The sequence below is a fragment of the Pseudophryne corroboree genome, chromosome 5 (assembly GCF_028390025.1).
Source record: "Pseudophryne corroboree isolate aPseCor3 chromosome 5, aPseCor3.hap2, whole genome shotgun sequence".
Taxonomy (NCBI): domain Eukaryota; kingdom Metazoa; phylum Chordata; class Amphibia; order Anura; family Myobatrachidae; genus Pseudophryne; species Pseudophryne corroboree.
In genome coordinates this window covers 782,507,899-782,530,324 of record NC_086448.1, presented here as the reverse complement: position 1 = coordinate 782,530,324, position 22,426 = coordinate 782,507,899, and the positions used below count along the sequence as shown (strand labels likewise).

General features: G+C 46.4%; 1 protein-coding gene across 11 annotated transcripts in view; it reads left to right on the top strand.

Annotated features, from left to right (window-relative positions):
- NKTR (natural killer cell triggering receptor) overlaps positions 1-22,426 on the top strand; it is a 78,681-nt gene that overhangs the window by 30,858 nt on the left and 25,397 nt on the right. For 8 of the 11 annotated variants that reach the window (XM_063924359.1, XM_063924357.1, XM_063924355.1 and 5 more), the window contains exons 5-12: positions 411-455; positions 2,112-2,199; positions 3,306-3,335; positions 4,000-4,145; positions 14,054-14,285; positions 14,370-14,522; positions 16,452-16,539; positions 17,256-17,404. In XM_063924359.1, the coding sequence (XP_063780429.1) occupies positions 411-455; positions 2,112-2,199; positions 3,306-3,335; positions 4,000-4,145; positions 14,054-14,285; positions 14,370-14,522; positions 16,452-16,539; positions 17,256-17,404 (931 nt within the window). Of the gene's footprint in view, positions 1-410; positions 1,323-2,111; positions 2,200-3,305; positions 3,336-3,999; positions 4,146-14,053; positions 14,286-14,369; positions 14,523-16,451; positions 16,540-17,255; positions 17,405-22,426 lie in introns of those variants that run through there. The other 3 variants (XM_063924366.1, XM_063924365.1, XM_063924364.1) reach the window with 3 other exon arrangements.

Below are 22,426 nucleotides of genomic sequence, written 5' to 3'. Positions count from 1 at the left end.
CTAACACCTACAGTAAGACCCTTACCTCTGCCAAATAATACTCTGTCCGTAGGGGCGGACCCCTACCTCAGCCCAGTAACGCTCAGCCCGTAGGAGCGGACACCTACCTCAGAATTATACTCAGTCCGTAGAGGAAGGGGGCCAGGCCTAAGAATTTGGAATGAATGGGGCAGTCCATTCAATGGAGAACACTGATCATGTTTTGTGGAGTCCTGATATCAAATAGATTCTCTCATATGCCCGTTGTGCGATGCGTCTGTATATTTTATGTAGTAGCACTTTAGGTTTTATCCTGTACTATTATGTCTTATAGTCATCTGGCCATAAGAGGTGATAAATCCTTTGAAATGCTCTGGAAGAATAAGGGGCCATGTCACCCAGTTACAGTACAGCTGTGTTTTGTCTTGCAGGTAACGGAAAAGGCGGAGAGTCCATTTTCGGCGGTTATTTCAAAGGTAAGTCCCAGCCGTGTTCCCCCCCTTATACCACTTGTACATGGAGAGGGCTAGAGGAGGTGTAAACGTCCAGGGCTACATGACTTCCTTGCATGACTCTAATTGTTGCATGAACAATCCATGTGCATGAACTTGGGCCTAAGTTTATTGTTTTTTTTCCTAGCTGCTTTAATTTTAGAAAAGGGACCTTCTAACTGTATTGGTAAATCAGTGTCATTCTCAGCATGGAGGTTAGGCAACTTTTTCATGAAAACTCCTATCTTCCTGCCTAAAACTGTCAACATATTCTTTTATTTATAGAGAATGTGGTCTTTTGCAAAATCCTAAGGTAAGAAACGCAAGCTCAGTACCTGAATAAACTCACTCTTCCTTACACCTTCCCCAGTTCTGGAGACTCTCCCCATCATTTTGGATTTTCTGTATCGCTTTTCGAGGAGGAAGTCGTATTAATAAATAAAAACTAGTCATTTTGTTCATCCCTGTATTCCCTACGAATATGTCATGTCACAATTCTTGTGTCTCCAGAAGACTAGTTGTTCTGATATAGTCACCCCTTTGCCGCTGCAGACAGTGAGGCGTATGAATATAAAAGTTTTCCCATTCTGAGACCTGTAGTCCGCTCCGTGCCCCCCCCCCCCCCCCCCCCCAGTTCTAACACACACTCTGATTAGATCTAGAACATAAGATGATTCCCTTGATTGGTGGGTCTAGGCCTGCATGCCGTTAGGTTTCTCACTGGGGTTCTTAGTCTCTGTGTGGTAGCGAGGTTTAGTCAATCTGTGCTTCTACAGTGCTATAACCATATGGCAAGGTCTGTATCCACTGAAGGCTTTCTTTTTGTTTTCTTTAAACAGTGTACTGAAATAGGTAAGTGTGATAAGTCCAGCTGCTCCTTAGATGATGTGATTTTCTTTAACATACATTTCCCTGGGGCGTTCATAATATACAATCTTGTTGCAGCTGTTTTAGCTTTACAAAGAAGTCTTGTTTTTTTCCCCCTTCCCCTGTCAGATTGTTACAGGGTAGGAAAAAGAGCAGATTCAGCTCTTTAAGTTGTACCTACAGGCCCGACACAGATAGAGGCGTGAGTGGTGTTAGTATGGCTGCGGGATAAATTAGCGGCAGACGTATAATGGATTATGGGGTAGTGTGCAGAAATAATTCCGAAGCAGAACACACATTGAGATTATAACTCCTGCTAAAGACCAACACCATGTAGACTGTATGATCTAACAGGGAGGCTTTAATCCTGCATCAAAATACACGACTATAACATAGTCTTATTACTATATATGATTTATAACGAACGTGTGCGTATGTGTCTGTCTAATCTCTTGTGTGCTGAGAAGGGTTGGACAGCTCTCAGGATCCCGGGTGAGGGGGACAACCGTTACCAGCAGTGACGTAACGACAGCTACTGGTTATAGTGATAAATAAGCTAATCTGCAGCAAGATCCGTCCATAGGAATCGCCACACGTCAGCGCAGGTTTTCAGGCACTTTCTACGCACGCATTTGACAGTTCCGCATTAGCGATCTTGGAAGTCTTTGTATTTTAGTTACACTGCTTAGTTCCTCATCTGCCAGGAAACCTACTAAACGCTTGGTGTTTTTTTTTTTCCTCCTTTCGTTCTTTTTTTATTTTTTTTTATCACAGATGAAAACTTTGTTCTCAAACATGACCGGGCATTCCTTTTGTCTATGGCAAACCGTGGGAAACACACCAATGGCTCCCAGTTTTTTATGTAAGTTTGCGTTTACTCTGTCACTCTTCACCTTCTAAAACTTAGGCACCCACCTCTCTGTGCACTATTCCTCCCCCTCTACCACCACCACCATCCTCATACCACGTGTCATTAGCTGGACAGAAGGGCTCAAGTCTATCTGTGTAGATTTTTTTTTTTTTGGGGGGGGGGGGGGGGTTAGTGTATCCAGATATCCAGATAAATGCCGACATTGGGGAGGGAGGGGGGGGTGGGGTGGGTAGTGCGCCGCATTGTGGCTATTTGGATACCCCCCTTAGTCACTATTAGCTGAATGGAAGTGCAGTGCGTGGATTTAATTCTCCCTTCCCTGTGAGCGGAACAGAGATGGTCATACGCAGGGGCCCCAGGAGGGATTTCTCTCCTGTTGGCTAAATCAGAGGGGAAGGGCATAGTTTCCAAAAATAAATAGTAAAGAACAAATGGCTTCAGATTGCAGACAATCACATAGCTTTGATACCAGTTGATGTAAGCTGATTTCTGATTGGCTGCCTGGATTGCAGGGATTTGTTGGTGTCATTTAAAGAGATTGTTCCGCTTTATTTATTAAGAAATATAATTGATTTACTGCTAAAAGCATAACTACTTCTAAACCACTTCCCTGTTAGAGATCCCTGAAGTGTGTGAGACCCAGTTGTGCAAAAATAGAAAACTGGGACTTTTTTAAATATATATAAATAGTCTCTTGCCTGCAACAGCAATATATCTTCATCCGCATCCCACACCTTTGTAGTTTATCTGCCATTACAAAGTCACTATCTTTGTGGTGGAGACTGCACCCGGTGGGGATATTCTGTGTGATAGTTACTAGCAATGTTTCGCCTTTCATCAGCTTTGCCCTCCCCATTTAATTATCTTGCTGACTATGTTCGTACAGACCTCTTACAAGGGCATACAGAGTTTCTGCATTTGGAATACACCATCCGTAGTCTGTGAATGACATTGTATCTTTGCGGGCTGCGGATCTGATGAGGGGTCATTTGTTTATGGGATTGTTTTTGTATATTCTTCTCTGGGTATTTTATTTTAACTTTCCCTTTTTTTCCCCCCTTTTTGAATTTCTGCTTTTTCTTATCTAATCCATAAAGAACAACCAAAGCGGCGCCACATCTTGATGGGTAAGCTCAGATTTTACTTTTATTTTTCTATCACCTGCTATAGTATTTTCTTCATGTTATGGTTCCCATCACTCAACCCTTGGCTCATATGCGATAATATAAATTTCTTGGAGTCTCTAATCCTTCAGATTCTATGACTGATTTGTAATGTGAGAGATCAAGGTTGAACGTTGAGGTCATGAAAAGTCCCCAAAGGCATCAAACTTTTTTTCAAGTTTTCTGAAACCTTAATAGCAGATCTTGGGCAGCTGAACATGACCTTCAGAGATAGTACATGGAATATTTTCCAGTTCTTAGAGAAGCTGATGAGCTTCCACTATTGAGAGGTCATAGTCTTTGCTCCATTCAGGGTAGTGGCCAAATTTTGAAGTCTTTGCAGTTTTGTTGAGGCCACTCTCTGATGGTGTCTCCTTATGAGGATGGTCGGAGGTTCCACGTCTATGGTGTACAGAAAAGACAAACATTATGGTATTAGAGGAATGTCAGGCTGAGGCACCGCCCATCCCGATTACATCCAGGGCTAACAGTAGCCTAGTTTTGCTGGTTTATTCCCTGTATAAAGTACCTGCATGATGCCTGAGAGAGCATGAACTCTTCCTTTACCAGTGTAATGTGACTGTTGGCAGACGCCAGTGATTTGTACAATATTGAATATCCTTTTCAGTGTTCATGTGGTATTTGGGCTTGTGATTTCCGGTTTTGAAGTTATAGAACAGATAGAGAACCTGAAGACGGACGCTGCCAGCCGACCCTACGCTGATGTGAGAGTCATAGACTGTGGATTGCTGGGGTCTAAAGCCAGCAAAGATGGTGAGTGGCATGTGGAACTCTAATAGTCCAATCTAAGTGTATAGCCGCCGCATTATTCTGCCAGAGACTGATGATGTCATCATCGGACAGTGTGGAAAAACAGGACATACGTAAAACTGGAATATTCATGATATACAAAATGAACGTAGACATGAAAGCAAAGGATGAGAGGACTTTGCTCATGAGAGAGCTTTCATTCAGGCATGGGTGAAATGAAGAGTGTGTGGCTCAAAATAGTTATTAGGACAGTTGCTACGGTGTAGTAGCGTGGGTCATATAGCTGCGAGTACTGTAAGTTCTAATAAAGATTGGGAGGTTGGTAGGGACTTCTAGAAGCGAAGTCTTGTAGGCATGAGTAAGGTGGTCACCAGATACCAGGAGAAGGTGACAGGTAGACATCGGATAGTGTTCATTGTAGCACCCTGCACCTTTCAAATCCTCTGCAGTTCCTCTTTCCTGCCTGGGGTGTCACTCTCTGCTGTGGTGCTTTTCAGCACACTGATCTGTAACTCAGTGCTGTGATACAGACCTGTGTGTGCTGAGAAGCACCAGAGCAGAGAGTGACACCCCAGGCAGGAAAGAGGAACTGCACAGAATTTGAAAGGTGCAGGGTGCTAGAATGAACACTATCTGAGTTAGATCCTGGAGGACGCAGGAGCCAGTGTAGCGGGTTTTCAAAGTGGTGTGAAAGAGATCAGTTTTGTTGCTTTGTTTAAGATGGATTGATGCAGGGATAGATGGTAATGGCCGATAGGAGTAGGTTGCAGTAGTAAAGATGGAAGGTGATGAAAAAGCATGGGAATTTTGGTAGCATTTTGGGTTAGAAAAGGGCACATTTGGACAATAAGAGGTGAGCGGGAGAGAGACTGGATGTGAGGAATAATACAGAGAGCCGACTCAAGCAAATCTCTAAGCGGGTTTGGGAGACTGGGGAAATGTTGGTGTTATTGACAGATCTGTGGTGACTTTGCCAGGATGGAATGTGATAGCTCAACATGTCCACAAACACAACAGCTCCTGTCAGCAACGTTGGGACATCATGTGGAGGGAGCAGAGCTTGTTCCTTACTGAAGAGATCAGGAGATGAGTAGACCTGGGTGTCCTCAGCATTGAGCTGGATGCCGGATGAACGATTTAGGTCCCCTCTAATCTAGGTGTAATGTGAGATAAATATAGGGCCAAGAACCGAGCCCTATGGGGGTCCCCAACGGTTAGGGCAGGATACGGATAGACACACAGTAAGAATTGGCTTGTTAACCATGAAGTGAGCTAGGGGAGGAGAGCTGTTACGATTACCAGTGTAGTGAAAGGTGTGCAGGGGAAGTGGGCGACCAGCAGTCACAGGTAGATACAGGAGGATCAGACCTGTTGCTTTGTAAGTAGATCACTTTGAGATCACATTGCTTTTCCCGCTGCTGTCTGTAGAATATTTGGGACAGAAGCCTGATTGCAGAGTGTCTAGGATGGAATAAGAACATCGAATATGACCCCAAGCCGCGCATGTTTTCCAGGTCTCCTCTCAGAATCTCAAGTCAAATAATTAGCTCCTCCTGTGGCTCTATTAAAATGTCAGTGAGTAATGACTACACCTGTGCACCTGCTGGGTGACCTGGAACACTTTTGAGTTCCTGAGGACTGAGTTTGAGAAACACTGGATTATGAGATGGGTTATTGCATACAAGTCTCTCTGGTGGTTTGCAGGCAAGGAGGAGGAGAGAAATAGAGGGGTAGATTGAGAAGAGGTTATGTCGAGGGGACATTTGTATAGGATTGGGATGAGAGCATGTTTAAAGAAGATGGAAATTTGTAGAGAGGCAGGTCGCAGAGGTGGGTATGTAGCGAGGAAGAGCTCGCACAGAAGTTGCCATGAAATTGGGTCAGAGACAGGTTGTAGGGGGAGATGATGTAAATGTAAAGGCTTCAAAATCGGTTGCTGGAGAGAAATAACACAGGATGAATTTGGATTTGAGTGTCAAAGACTGTGTGGCCGGGGGAACTGCATAGTCTTTGCCCAGCCTGATCAGGAGGGCATGGCAAGCAGAGGAGAGAGTAGTTGTTTCAGTGGAAGTGAGAAGTGAGTGGGGTGAAGTGTATTTAGGTGTTGCTGTGTGTATGTGGATTTGGTTCGAGTTGGGGTGTCCATCACAGTGGGTGGGGGATAAATCAGCTGGGAGAGCAAAGGGTAAGCAGGTGATGGAAGTTTATTAGCAGCAGAGACGATGGGTGTTACATTACACTTATATAGAACAGAAGGTAAGTTACAGGGTAGGTAGCTCAGCGTTATGCATTATAGCAGATAGAACACTACATAGAGCTACATTGAGTTTATTCATAGTTACATCGTACTTGTAAAGAATATTTTGAATCTTTTTATGTGATTATAGCTGACATCCATTCACACGGTCCTTTTACTGAAACATTTTGCTTATTTTTTCCTTGGGGTCTACTACGGTATGCCGGCACTCAGGGTCCTGACACCCAGCATACCAGTGCCAGGGTCCCGACCACCGGTATACCGGCAGCAGGGGGAGAGCAAAAGAGCCCCTTACGGGCTCGCTGCGGGCATGGTGGCGCGCTACCACGCTATTTATTCTCCCTCTAGGGGTGTCGTGGACACCCCAAGAGAGAGAGTAGTTGTTGTGTGCCGGCGCCAGGATCCTGAGCGTTGGGATCCCGACAGCCGGCATATCAATTGCCGCCCTTTTCCTTGTGATGTAGATGGGGATTTTAGTCTAAAAATAATAAATTGGGTAAAAATGAGATGGAACCTAGTTTGCCTGCACTTGTATCTTCTCAGGCCAGACTCCAAAGTATGAGTGTTAGGTGTAAGTATAGTATCTAGAGGCAGCGTCCTTTCCGCATGTGTAGTCACGTTCGTGAGAACAGGCTTTTTCTCTTTCATCCACTAGGGGACACTGGAGTTCCTTAGACATTAGGGGTGTGAAGCTTGCAACCGGAGGTGTGGCACAATCTAAAATTAGCATTGTCTGCACAGCCGGCTCCTCCCCCTTCACATCCCTCCTCCCTCAGTTTTGAAAATTGTGCTGGAGGGACAGCACATGGAGCAACTGAGCTCCTGACTAAATTTTCTTTTGTTTTATTTTTTATTTTTTTCTTGATATGGACTGCGTCACCCTAATGAAAAGGGGGACAAAAGCCACAGATTTATGAATGACAACGATCCCTATTGAATGGACCTGCATCTCTCGACAGGAATACAGATGGTAAAGGTGCTGCGTCTCCATAGGAAAAGGGGGACAAAGCTTGATAATACTGAGAGACAAAGATCCCTTTTGAAGGGATCTGCATCTCTCACAGGAGATCCTCTTTAAATCTGATCATCAGGTCTGTGAGTATTAAAGAAAAGTGTTTTATTTATACAGTAGCCAGCATAGCTGCTGACTTGTAATTCTCAGAAGCCCACACATGGCCACTTAATTTACCCCATTACGGAAGTTAATTAGCAGATCCCGCAGCGGCGCGCCGGACAGCACAACAGTGTGAGGCGGCCGGGATCCCTTCAGCAGCGCAGCAAGTCTCCCCTGTCAGCAGTAAAGAGGCGCCGCTACGGGCCATGATTACAGCGGTCCCAGCGCGCGCCGACCAGCAGATCACAATACCGCGCGGCTGAGCTAATACCCTCAGCCGCCGGAGGCGGGGAGCGGGGGAGAGACGCTGCAGCTGCGGGCAGGCACTGAAAGCACAAGGGGGTGCAACAGGAAGCCTCATGTGCGGCCCGAATTTTACAATACTGCTAGACATTAAAGTGTGGGCAGTGGGGCTCACCGATGAAAGATCCCCCTCCTCAATGAGGTGTCCAAAATTTTGCAGTGGCGGCCATCTTAAGATTCACAACAGGCGCCAAAGTACATTGGAGCCTCCCCCTATTCTAGCTTTATAGTCACCAGTAAATTCTATGTGTACAAACAGCACCCTCTCCTGGTGAAAGGTTAGTTATATATATATATATATATATAAATATATATATATATATATATGAATCTAGATAGAGAATACTATGAGGATCTCCTGTGATATAATATCAATGATTTATTTTCAAAGGAATTCTGGTGCAAAGATCCTACTGAAAATACGAGGAAGCAAGTGAAGCCAACTTTACCATCGTAGCTGTGTTACAGTTGCAGTGTGAGGGTTACAGGTCGGCTGGTGTTTACATTTTTATTTTTATTTTTTATTATTTATCAATGTGTCTTGTTCCTTTTTCTATGTAAGGAAGGGAACGGTACTCCCAGCCGGGTCCGATACCTTCGCTTCCGTCATCTCTCATAGCCTTTCTCTTCCTAATTTAAAGGGTGAAAGCGCCGCGTAATACCCTGGTAGGGGATTTAAACAACATGCCTAAAGCACCAACCGAGAGGTGGTAGAAGCCAGAGACCTGTTATGTTTGTACGACATGTAACAGAAAGAGCACGCGGGTTAGCAGCTCTGGGGTGTGCGACTCCTGCTTGAACAAGTACGCTCCACCTGGGAGCAGTGCTCCAGCTAGGTCATGGGAGAATCACGCAAACAGCAATCGGAATGGGCTGCGGGATTCTTTAAGACGAGGGAATTTCTCTTTAAGTTAACGCCGCCCGCACATACAGAAACAAATGTGCGCAAGGCAGTTAAAAGAACTATTCATATTATATCGCAAGGGTGAGTTTATTGAATCTACCCTAGACGCCGATTTTCCACAAGAGGACACGGCAATCTCAGGTCTTGAGTCTTTAATTGAAGCGGTGAAGGAGCTCCTAAACTCTAGGGTAGAAGAAGTAACGGAGCCTGAAGAATTCAATTGTTCAAATCCCAAATGGCCGTTCAGCAGTGTTTCCCATTCCTAAATCTCTCCAATCTCAAATGGAGGAGACTTGGAAACAAGCTGACAAACGCTTTCAATTTCGAAAACGGTTTCAAGTAACTTACCCTTTACCTGAAGGGGTAATGAATAAATGGGGAACTCCGCCGGTAGCAGTTGCCTCAATAGGAATGCTTCAGACCGAAAGGTTGACACGGCTTTAAAGTCGTTTTTTGTGGCAGCAGGTGCTGCACAGAGACCTACGCTCATCAGTGTTTGGGTTAACAAGGCCATGGGAGCATGGGCGAACCGTATTTTACAGGCTATGGAGGTGAAAAATAGCTTGGAAGAGATTACCCAACTGGCGGAACACATTCGAGTATCTGTTTCATACTTGTGTCAGACCTCAAAGTATGCTAGCAGGATTGCATCGCGCATCTCCAAATCGGCTGGACTGATTTTAAGGCTCAGAGAATGACAAGGACGGTGGAATCCATTCCCTTTGGGAGTGAAATGCTTTTCGGTCCAGAGTTGGACAACTGGATTGCGCAGGCTACGGCAGGGAAGCTTACATTCCTACCTACTCCTTATACGAGAACCATTCTACAGGTTAACAGAGGTTATTCGGGTCCACTGTTTAATTCGGTCAGATCTCAGGCCTTTCGAGCCCAAGGAAGAGGTTTCGGGCGCCGGCACGTGGGGGCAGAGGTAGAGGCCGCTCACAGGCAACACCCAGAAAGCAGGAGAAACCTGCTGACAAGACCGTGACATGACGGTTTCCGAGCTCACCTGGGGTTCCCCCTGGTGGGCGCGCATCTGGAAGGTTTTCAGGACATATGGGCCAACACCTCACCAGAATGTTGGCTAAACAACATAATCTCACACAGAATAGAATTCCAAGAGAGACCTCACAGTCCGTTTTTTTTACAACGAGTTTACCTCAGTACCCTCAGAAGGCAGAAGCACTACTGACGGCAGTTCAGAAATTACTACGGTCAGAGGTCATTGTTCCAGTTTCCGCCTCTCAGAGAGGAACGGGGTTCTGTTCCAGTCTTTTTGTCGTGCCAAAGCCGGATGGGACGGTCAGGCCTATACTCAATTTAAAAGTTTTAATCCAGTTTCTAAGGGTTTACAAACTCAATATGGAATCAATCCAGTCAGTCATTACAGGGAGAGTTCAGGGTGTCCATAGAATAAGGGATGCATACCTGCATTATCCCTATTTGGTTTTCCCCACCAAGCTTACCTAAGGTTGCACTGGTGAGGGATCATTATCAATTCAGAGTTCTACCATTCGGCCTATCATCAGCCCCAAGGATCTTAACGAAGATCATGGCGGTCATGGTTGCAGGATTGAGACTATTAGGGGTCACGATAATACCTTATCTAGACGATTTTCTGATCAAGGCCTCCTCTCAACAGAAGCTAATAATGGAGGCTCAGACATCTCACCGATTTCTCATTCAACAGGGTGGATAGTGTATTTCCAGAAATCCAATCTCATTCCAACTCTACGGATTCAGTTCCTAGGTCTCATCTTTTACACGGTGAAATTAAAAAAATTCTTGCCAGAGTCCAAGATCCAGGACATACAGAAGTTAGTGGCTTAGGTAGGTTCGAAGCTCTCCAGTACGGCACTCCCGACCATTCCAGATGAACCTCATTGCTCAGAGATCAGGATTGCACTGGCTTTTTCGTTGGAAAATCCGACTTCAACCGAAAGTAAGAGTCTCCTTGATATGGTGATCGTTACACAAGAATCTCGCAGCAGGGAGGAGATTCGGCATTTAGGATTGGAGGATCCTGACAACGGACGCCAGTCTCCGTGGTTAGGGTGCCGTCCTAGAAGACTGTCAGTTTCAGGGATAACCATAAACATTCTCGAACTAAGAGCAGTTTACAATGCGCTTCTCTTGGCCGAAGACCTAGTCATGGGTCATTACGTACGGATACAGTCAGACACTGTCACAACGACGGCTTACATAAACCGTCAAGGGGGAACAAAGAGCAAGATGGCGTTAAAAGAAGCCACAAGGATCCGGTTGTGGGCGGAGAGGTGAAACACCATCCTCTCGGCAGTGTTCATTCCAGGAGTGGAGAACTGGGAAGCAGATTATCTCCGTCGCCAGGACATGCCCCCGGATGAGTGGTACCTGCATCCACGGATTTTCAACATGGTGCTCAGGAGAGGGGGTCTACCTCAGGTCGACCTAATGCCGTCGCAACAGAACCATCAGCTGCCCAGACGTGCCCAGCACAAGTGATCAAGCAACAGAAGGAGTGGACACATTAACACTTTCTTGGGGTTACAAACAGGTTTACATCTTTCCACTTTTTCCACTCATACCGAGGGTTCTGAAGAGGTCGAAACGAGAACGAGCGTGGGCGATTCTAATCGCATGGCCACGCAGGAGTTGGTACTCGGATCTACAAGGGTTGTTAGCGGAGGACCCTTGGCGGTTTCCTCAGAGAGAGGGCCTGCTATCTCAAGGGCCGTTTCACCACCTGGACCTGAACAGGCTGCGTTTAACGGCGTGACTATTGAAACCCGGATCTTACAGAACAGAGGGATACCTAGAACGGCCATTCTTCCGATGCTTGCAGCTAGGAAGCCGGTCACAACCATGCACTACTACAGAATTTCGAAGAAGTACATAGACTGGTGTCAGGAACGTGGATGGAATTTGGCGACCTTCCACTTATCCAGATTTTTACTTTTCCTTCAGGCCGGCCTAGAGTTAGGTCTGCGGCTGGGATCTCTGAAGTTTCCAGTGTCTGTTCTTTCCATCCTTTTTCAACAGCGGTTGGCATCATTGTCAGAGGTTCAAACCTTTTTGCACGGGGTTCTGAAGATACAGCCCCCTTTTCATCATCCCAATGCTCCATGGAATTTAGATTTTTTGAAATTGCCACTCTTTGAGCCTTTACTGAGAACAGACCTGAAATATCTCTCTTGGAGGGTAACGTTGTTGCTGGCTTTGGCTAGGCGGGTTTCCTGAGTTAGGAGCCTTATCGTGTAAGAGTCCTTTTCTAATTTTTCTTGAGGATCGGGCGGAACTCCGTACAAGAGCGGATTTCTTTCCTAAGGTTATTTTGGGGTTTCATGTAAACCAGCCAATTCTGGTTCCATCTTTCTAGTGTCTCGCAGATGGGGACGTGTCCTTGGACGTTGCGGGTGTACGTACACGTTACGTCGTCCTTCAGGAAGTCAGACCATTTGTTTGTCTTTGATGATGGGTCATAGAAGGGTTGGCCGGCTTCTGAGCAGTCTCTGTCTAGATGGATTAGTCTTGCCATTCAGCAAGCTTATGTTTCCTGTGGTAAACAGGTTCCGGTACACACGGGTGCTCATAATACCCGGTCGGTGGGTGCCTCCTGGGCGGCTGCCAGAGGTGTTTCCGCGACTCAACTTTGCAGAGCGGCGACGTGGTCCTCAGCCCACATGTTCGTGAAATTTTAACAAGTTTAATACCTTTGCGTCCGAGGATTCTAAGTTCGGACGTTTGGTTTTACAAGCAACAGACAGCACTCCCTCCCTAGGGGATAACTTTGGGACGTCCCCTAATGTCTAAGGAACTCCAGTGTCCCCTAGTGGATGAAAGAGAAAAGAGGATTTTGGTACTTACCGATAAATCCATTTCTCTGAATTCTCTAGGGGACACTGGACGCCCGCCTCGGTGCTGTTGACCTGCTGTGTTTATGGTTCTTGTTATAACAGTTCGTACAAACGGTGTTAGTTTTTCAGTTTAAACGGTTTCTTGGATGCTGTTCCATAGGTTGTACGGTTCGGTTCCTCGCCAGGTGCTATAGTATCATGTCCTATTCTCTCAGTCAAATTTTCAAAACTGAGGGAGGAGGGATGTGAAGGGGGAGGAGCCGACTGTGCAGACAATACTAATTTTAGATTGTGCCACACCTCCGGTTGCAAGCTTCACACCCCTAATGTCTAAGGAACTCCAGTGTCCCCTAGAGGATTCAGAGAAATGGATTTATCGGTAAGTACCAAAATCCTCTTATTTTACTGGGGTGGTGTCATGAAGCGACTAGGAAAATAAAGGCAGCAGGAAGACAGACTTATAATGAAATGAGCAGGGTCCTCCAGCAGCACAGAGTATATCAGGAGATGAGTGATGTGTCAGTGAAGACAGGGCTGCATGTGACAGGAGCAGTGACATGATGTGAAGAGGGGAATGGAGGCAGCAGGAAACCATAGACTGAGAGTTATATAATGGAAGACGCAGGGTCTCCAGCAGCACAGAGTATATCAGAAGATGAGTGATGTGTCAGTGAGGACAGGACTGCATGTGACAGGGGCAGTGACATGATGTGAAGAGGGGAATGGAGGCAGCAGGAAACCATAGACTGAGAGTTATATAATGGAAGACTCCAGCAGCACAGAGTATATCAGGAGAGGAATGATGTGTCAGTGAGGACAGGGCTGCATGTGACAGGGGCAGTGATATGATGTGAGGAAGGGAATGGAGGCAGCAGGAAGCCACAGACTGAGAGTTATATAGTGGAAGGAGCAGGGTCCCCAGCAGCACAGAGTATATCAGGAGAGGAGTGATGTCAGTGAAGACAGGGCTGCATGTGACAGGGGCAGTAACATGATGTGAGGAGGGGAATGAAGGCAGCAGGAAGCCACAGACCGAGTTATACAGTGGAAGGAGCAGGGTCCCCAGCAGCACAGAGTATATCAGGAGTTGAGTGATGTGTCCGTGAGGACAGGGCTGCATGTGACAGGGGCAGTGACATGATGTGAGGAGGGGAATGGAGGCAGCAGGAAGCCACAGACTGACAGTTATATAGTGGAAGGAGCAGGTTCCCAGCAGCACAGAGTATATCAGGAAATTTGTGTTGTGTCAGTGAGGACAGGTACAGTGACACGGATGGTTGCAGCAGGAAGTCCCAGACTGAGAGTTACATAGTAGAAAGAGTTTGTTCCCGCAGCAGTGATATGGATCTGGGAGCATATCTCTCTCCATGTGAAGTAGAGTTTACACATACAGTTTGCTGTACAAGTGGTATCTCCGTGTAAGGTGTCATATGTAATACAGTATTATTTCATAGCACTCATGACTTTATTTTATTTCTGTCTTCTATTAAATCATAGAAAAAATCAAGCAAGCTTCTTCCGAGTCAGAGGAGTCTGATTCCAGCAGCAAGTCCTCTTTTCCATCTCCTTCATCATCCTCCATAGACTCTTCCAGCTCGGAGAGCGAGGTGGAGATTGAGCGAAACAGGAGGCGAAAACGAAAGCGTAAAACCAAAGAGAAACGCTCAAAGAAAAAACGTAGAGATGACCATCGAGGGGTGGAGGAGGAGAAGCCTCAGAGTCCGCGCAGGTACGCTTGGTCCTGGAAGTCGCCCCGTGTTACAGTCATATCTGTGATTTCCTGCTTATATTATTGCCTCCTCCTGTCTTTCAGTGCTCACTCTGAGAAGAATGGGGTTGCAGAGGATAAAGAGTTAAGTGCAAAGAGGGACAAGCCTGTCGTGCGGCCGGAGGAAATCCCTCCTGTTCCCACAAACCGCTTCTTGCTGAGAAGAGACGCTCCTATCTCCAACCCAGAGACTGAACAGTAAGCTGAAGGGCATTTAAAATAGTTTAGACTTTAATTAGGTGGTGACAGTCCAGCAAGCCTGATCATCAGCAACTTCCAATCACAAAACCTGTTCATTGCCGCATAGCCATAGCATAAGCCTGCAGTATGGTTGGGTATGGTACTCAAGGTCGACAGTGGCTAGGTCGACACTAGAAATAGAACGACACTGCCATTAGGTCGACATGAAAAAAGGTCGACCTGAGTTTTTCATGTTTTCTTGGTGTCATTTTCTTCGTAAAGTGAGCGGGAACCCCAGTTACTGCACCGTGTCCCCTCGCATGGCGAGCGTCGGGCAAGGTGCCTCACTCCGCTACCGCTGCACTTGGCACAGGTTACCGTTCCCAATCGTACTCCACGTGGATCGTAAAGTATGAAAAAGTTTACAAAGAAAAAAAGTGAAAAGCTCATGTCGACCTTTTTGCATGTCGACCATGGTTTTGGTCAGTGCCTTTCTAGCTCTGCCCCCAGATCGCACTGCAGCATGATGTCATTATGTTGCGCAGAGGGGGCAGGGGTGCCAGCACTGGTAAGTGCAGTGCTGACCGGAGCATCCTAAGGACGCCCTGATTGTCTGTACAGACTGCAGTGCGCCTTTCTCTAGCTTTCCAAGGAGGATCCAGCGGCGTTGCTGAAGGGTGCGGCTCCAGGACCAATAGAAATTATTTATAGTCAACGTAACAGGCAAAACCAGTGCTTAGCCTTCCAGTCATAAGTATGTGGACAAACCTAACTGAACCTAATTATGACATACAAGCACAGTATGTCATTTAATATTTTTTTTTCTGAAGTTCTCAATAAGAAACTTTTGGCCTAGGGGTGCCAAGAGAAAAAAAAAAATAGATTTTCTAGCGTTCCGCGATTCAAAAAGATTGGGTACTGCTGGGTTAGGTCATAAAATGATTAAACCTAAAGAAAGACCTGTAGTGCAACATTGTGCATCAAAAATAATGTATTTAAATGTATTGTGTTTTTTTTGTTTGTATTATTATAGCCAGACCACAACATGAAAATCATTGTTGTCAGTTTAAACTGACCTTGTGATTGGATTATTTTTTGATGCCTCTCATTATTCCACTTTTACTATACATTTTTACTGCTACCCTGCAAAACAAAGTGTGTCACCATGTAAAAAATGCAAGATTATGATAAAAAAATAAATCTGGCAGAGAAAATGCTAGTAGTATTCAGCTGCCGTATTGTGCTCAGTCAGATATTTACATTGTATCAGCCAGTGGTGCCTCCTGCATCTTCCTGTCTGTGTGGCTGTAATGTTCCGTGAAATAAAGACGTCGGGCCATACACATACAGTGATTCAAAAAAATACATATGTATGAAACCTTCCACTTCCTCCTCCAACCTGTCTTTTAGGGCAGTGGTTCTCAAACTCGGTCCTCAGGACCCCACACGGTTCACGTTTTCCATGTCACCCAGCAGGTGCACTGTGTATCACCAACTGTCACATTTTAAAAATGTACAGGTGACCTGGAAAACATGAACCGTGTGGGGTCCTGAGGACCGAGTTTGAGAACCTGTGTTTTGGGGTATTTTAAGGCTACGGCCACGAATAGCGGCCAAGCGGGTCCTATTTAGCGGGACCAGCTTGGCTGGAAGAAGAGTGCACATGGGCTCTCACACATGTGCGGCAGTCCCGCCGCTGCTGGGTCCGACAGCGCCATGCTGCGGTTGGGCTGGATGACAGGATTTCAATGTGAACACATACATTTCAACGCGGCTGTGTTCCATTGAAATCCCGTGCGTCACTGGCCAGATTCTGCATCCCGCAGGATCCGTGTGAACACAGAACCCCCCCTCCCGGTCAAGTGGGTCCCGTTCAGCGTTACCCGCTTGGCTGCTATGTGTGGCCTTAGGTGGTTTCTGTTAATGGTTTCATTCAATTTGTTTCAGAAAACAGTCTCCAGCGGTTCCTGAAAACGAGCAGAATAAAGGCTCCATTACAAAATCTGGGAGGAAAATCAGGGGCCGCGGCACAATAGTAAGTGTTCTCCCTAATGTTTCATCACTCTCTCCTCTTATCGTGATTACACGTGGTTCCGTTGTAGGGAGAAATGAAGGGCAGGGCTGTCAGTCAGTCTAAAGTGAGGTACACACGGAGCGATGTTCAGCTCATTTCTAAGCAATCTCACTATATTGCTTAGAAATTAGCTGAACATCGCTCTGTGTGTAGGGGTGCCGGTGACAGCGATGCGCGGTGCCAGTGTTAGATTGGCCTGCACGCAGGCACAATCTAGCAGGTCACTCATTTCACCGCTGGATGAAATGAGTGGCCCCTCGTGTCCGTCCCCTTGCTCAGAACATCGCGCTGTGATGAGCGGGGGGAGAGATGTGTGCTGAGCGGTCTGTGCTAGATCGCTCAGCACACATCTCTGGGGAAATCTCCCCGACAGTACTGTCCTTAAGTCTGTGTGTGTGTGTGTGTGTGGGGGGATGCTTGGTATAATTGTAACTAGAGTATATCCAGTTACTGGCTTGTATGGTGTTGCATTGACTTTTTATTTGCATATGACAAAACACATTATGAAATGACGGGAAATATACCTGAAGTTTGGGATTCCATTCAGTGCGTATGTTTCTGGGTCTTTGTTAATACAGTGAGAGTCTATAAATGCAGATTGCTCATAGGGGATGTTGCTGGATATCTGATACATTATTGGTAACCTGGAAATGTCGCTTTGCTGTAACCCCTCCTAGCGATATCACACACCCCCGCGCTCCAGATCCCGTTCAGAGTCTGATGGTGATGGAGAAAGCAGCGAGACCCCTCCACACTGGAAGGAGGAGATGCAGAGACTGAAGACCTATAAACCACCCACCGGGGAAAAGTGGAGCAAAGGAGACAAGTAAGAGCCATACCAATGCCCGGGCTCGTTCTTCAGTGAGCGACTGGGATGGTCCCAGCCCAGAGTAGGACAAAGGGGAACTGAGCTGTGATCAGAACGTGAACTGAGCATTCTGTCTGCTTAGGACACCACCTTGTTTTATGTGTAGTCCAGAGCTTATGGACCAGAACCATCTCATCCCTCCTTGAATGGACAGTAGATGACAGTTTAGAGCAGTGGTTCTCAACCTCGGTCCTCAAGTACTCCCAACAGTTCATGTTTTCCAGGTCACCTAACAGTTGAACAGGTGTATTCATTACACATTCTAAAAGACACAAAGGTGGAGCAAATTATTTCACTTGCAATCCTTGAAAACATTAACTGTTGGGGGTACTTGAGGACCGAGGTTGAGAACCACTGGCTTAGAGAATGTCTGGTGATGGAGATTTCCTGACCACCATGTTCTCCTGTCACACTGAGACTCAGTGGTTACTGTCCCTTGTTGTTCTTGGATGTGCTGTCCTAAGAGGTGTCTTATCTCACTAGAGACTTCTCTAACCATTCTCCTTATAGGCCTATACTAACACTCTATGGGGCAGATGTATTAACCTGGAGAAGACATAAGGAAGTGATAAACCAGTGATATGTGCAAGGTGATAAAGGCACCAGCCAATCAGATCCTAACTGTTCATTTACATATTGTAGCTGATAGGCTGGTGCCTTTATCACCTTGCACATATCACTGGTTTATCACTTCCTTCTGCCTTCTCCAGGTTAATACATCTGCCCCAATGTCCTATGTGGCTGGATTCACCCTAGATGATGCGTAAGGAGGGTGAGCCCATCTGTAAAGACACAGCTCACTCTGCATCACCCTTTGTCCTACTCTGGGTATCAGACACGTTCACAGTGTAACCCCGGAGCACTATATTTTAGTTCTGGCACGGCACGGGATAAATGCATAACACTAGTACAGGATCTTCCTGATCAGTGCAGAATTACCAAGGAGCGCAGTTGGTTTCTGTGTCAGCAGGGGGCAGTGTTGCGTAGGGTGCGTCCATAAAAAGCATTTGGTATTAATGTAAGGGGCAGTCATTGTCAAGGCATCATTTAACACTTGTTCTTCATTAAGTGCATTATTGAAAATCAAACCAAATGTTTCAAATACAATTTATGTTCCCTAAATATAAATGCACGTTATATTATCTAAAAATTTGTAGCCCACTGGTTTGTTTAGTGATCTCAAATTAACCCGAAGTTCATCTCGTGTCCAACAAGAGTGCATCCAAACATTATATAGTGCAAAAATAGCCCCAGCGCTTATTGGGTATAGCAGAACATGTGGCATTTGTAATGTGTTTGTATCAGTGCAGCGTTACTCTGCATATTAATAATATAAAGTGGCCACCACGGGTATTGTTATTGCTGCGTATTAATGTTATAATGTAGCCTCTATGGGTATTGCTATTGCTGCATATTAATATACTTTAACTTTCATGGTATTGCTGCTGTTGCATAGTAATGTAATGTACCCTCCGTGGTTATTGCTGTTATTATTTATTTATTACCAGTTATTTATACAGCGCACACATAATCCGCTTTCCAGAGAATATTTGGCCATTCTCATCGGCCCTGTCCCTGTGGAGCTTACACTCTATATTCCCTACCACATGTACACACACACACACACACACACACACACACACACACACACACACACACACATTTTTTGTTTGTTTGCAGGGATCCAATTAAGCTACCTGTATTTTTTGGGATTGTGGGAGGAAACCCACGCAAGTACGGGGAGAATATACAAACTCCACACCATTAGGGCCATGGTGGGAATCGAACCCATAACGCTAACCATTACACCATCCGTACTGCCCATTAATAGGCGGCTGTTGCTGCATATTAGAATGTAGCCTCCACGGTTATTGCCATTGCTACCTGTTAGTATGCCGTAACTTCCATGGGCGTTGTTGCTGCTGCATCTTCATATTATTATGTAGCCTCCACTGGTGTTGCTTATTAATCTTATAATGTAGCCTCCATGGCTATTGCTATTTCTTCTTTGTCGTCTTCGTCTTCTTCTTCCATATTAATATAATGTAACCTCAATGGTTATTGCTTAATCGGCAATATCAGCAAAAAATTTATGTCCTTAATGAATATTAGAAATATTGGTCAAGACAACGAAGCATACATATAATATTGCTGAATTTAATGACCTGCTGCAAGAACACAGATTACACATAAGAGTGGCTCCTCCACCCACCGGCTTTGGCACAACTATGCAGCTTTGTCGTGATGAAACGTCATTACGAGATATTTATGGGTCCAGAGATTGAACAACGTGACTGCATGAGATCTCTGGCTGTAGCAAGAGCCTGCGATATTGCTCTGATTGCTTAGCGGAATTATCTGCTATAGAACTAAAACTTATAAATAATAATTATTGCTCCATCTACTAGGGGACACTGGAGCGCAGTTACAATGGGGATATAGTAGGCAGTAACTGGGAGCTGGCAGTTTAAAACTCTTAACATCGTGGCTAGCTCCTCCCCTACTATGTCCCCCCTCCAAGCCAGTCTTTGTTTTGTGCCCAAGGGAGCTGGTCACTCTTGGGTTTGCTCTGAAGATGTAATTTTTTTAGTTTTTTCTTCTTCTCGTCTTTCTTTTCTTCTGTCTTCACTGACTGGCAGCTCTGCCACTGCCAGTCTGCACAGCGGGGTCCCATCGCAGCTGCGTGCGGCTTGGGCTGGGTTCCCCAGGCTGAAGGAGACACTGAGCTCTTCGGAGACCGGCTGGACACCGCTGCGTGCGGCGCGTGTTGGGGCCACCCCGTCAGCAGAAGATCCGGCAGCAGGGCAGCGGTAAGTATTACCCCCCCATCCCTTCCTGCTCTGCTCTGGGGTCCCGGCCGCGGCTCACATTGCCGGCCCGGCGGGGGATGCACAAGCACCTGAGCAAGTTTGAATTCTGCTCCATAAGGGTGGTGGTGTGTGTGTGTGTGGGGGGGGAGCCTAATCCCGCTGTGGGATCTCAGCGCCCAGCAGCCCCGGCTGCTCAGCGCGCTCGGCTGCCATCTTAACACTGCAACTTTCACCAGAAGACCAGGTCACCAAAACAGTGAGCAGTTACAGTGGGGTGCTGGTGGGGCACTAATCGTATGGGGCAATTATATTTCTCTTACGTCCTAGAGGATGCTGGGGACTCCGTAAGGACCATGGGGTATAGACGGGTTCCGCAGGGATAGGGCACCTAAAAAGAACTTTGACTATGGGTGTGCACTGGCTCCTCCCTCTATGCCCCTCCTCCAGACCTCAGTTAGATCTTGTGCCCAGAGGAGAATGGGTGCACTGCAGAGAGCTCTCCAGAGTTTTCTGTTGAAAAAGAATTTTGTTAGGTTTTTTATTTTCAGGGAGAGAGAAGCAGAGCTGGCTTGTCAAGTTGGGCACTGCTTCTAAGGCTACTGGACACCATCAGCTCCAGAGGGAGTCGGAACACAGGTCTCACCTGGGGTTCGTCCCGGAGCCGCGCCGTCGTCCTCCTCACAGATGCCGAAGATAGAAGTCGGATAGAGAAGGCAGAAGACATCTTAGGCGGCAGAAGACATCAGATCTTCATGAGGTAAGGCGCGCAACGGTAAGCTGCGCGCCATTGCTCCCAGTCTCACACACGCAGAGCAGCACTGAAGGGCGCAGGGGGGGGCGCCCTGGGCAGCAATAAACCTCACATTTTGGCTCAAATACAGTTGGATTAGACTGCGGAGGCAGTAAATCTATGATACCCCGCCATTTTATTGAAAAATCACTGGGACCGAAGCCCGCCGTCGGGTGGGCGGGGCTTGATCCTCAGCACTAACCAGCGCCATTTTCTCCACAGAAGCTGCATGAGAGAAAACGCTGGCTCCCTGGTCTCTCCCCTGCTGAACACAGGCTGGAAAAAAGAGGAGGGGGGCACATTAGCGACGCAGTGAGTGGGAATTGGCATAATATATACATAATAAAGCGCTATCTGGACATATTTTTTTCCAGTGTTTTAAGCGCTGGTGTGTGCTGGCATACTCTTTCTCTGTCTCTCCTTAGGACCTGGTTGGAGTTTTGTCCCCTTATAGGTTAATCCCTGTGTGTGTGGGGTGTCGGTACGGGTGTGTCCCCGTCGGTTGTGCCGACTCCAGATTGGATGGACATGTGGCATATGTTGAATGCAAGTGTGGCATCTTTACATAAAAGGCTTGATAAGGCTGGTTTAGGGGGGACATCAGGGGGTCAATCCTCGGATTGGACCTACTCACAGGGCCCGTCGGGGTCTCAAAAGCGTCCCTTAACACAAGACACTACTACCGACACGGATTCTGATTCCAGTGTCGACTATGACGAAGTAAAATTGCACCCTAGGGTGACTAAAACCATTCAGTGTATGATTGTGGCAATAAGGGATGTGTTGCATATTGTGGATGAACCCTCGGTCCCCGACACAAGGGTACACATGTTTAAGGAAAAGAAACCGATTATTAATTTTCCCACATCTCATGAATTAAATGAATTCTTTGGAAAAGCTTGGGAGACTCTGGATAAGAGACCGCAGATCCCCAAAAGAATTTATATGGCATACCCTTTCCCTAAGCAGGACTGGGAGATTTGGGAATCACCCCCCACTGTGGACAAGGCCCTGACGCGCTTGTCCAAGAAAGTGGCGCTACCGTCTCCTGACACAGCGGCCCTTAAGGACCCTGCAGATCGCAGGCAAGAAACTACCTTAAAGTGTATTTATTCTCATACGGGTGCTGTGTTAAGACCGACAATTGCGTCGGCATGGGTGTGTAGCGCAATTGCAGCTTGGACAGATGAGTTGACAGATCAATTTGATAATATTGCTAACTCTAGCCCATATTAAAGACGCAGTCTTATTTATGAGGGATGCTCAAAGGGACATTGGATTGCTAGCTTCTAGGGCCAATGCCATGTCTATCTCAGCGAGAAGATCCTTATGGACTCGCCAATGGACGGGTGATGCGGATTCCAAGAAACATATGGAAGT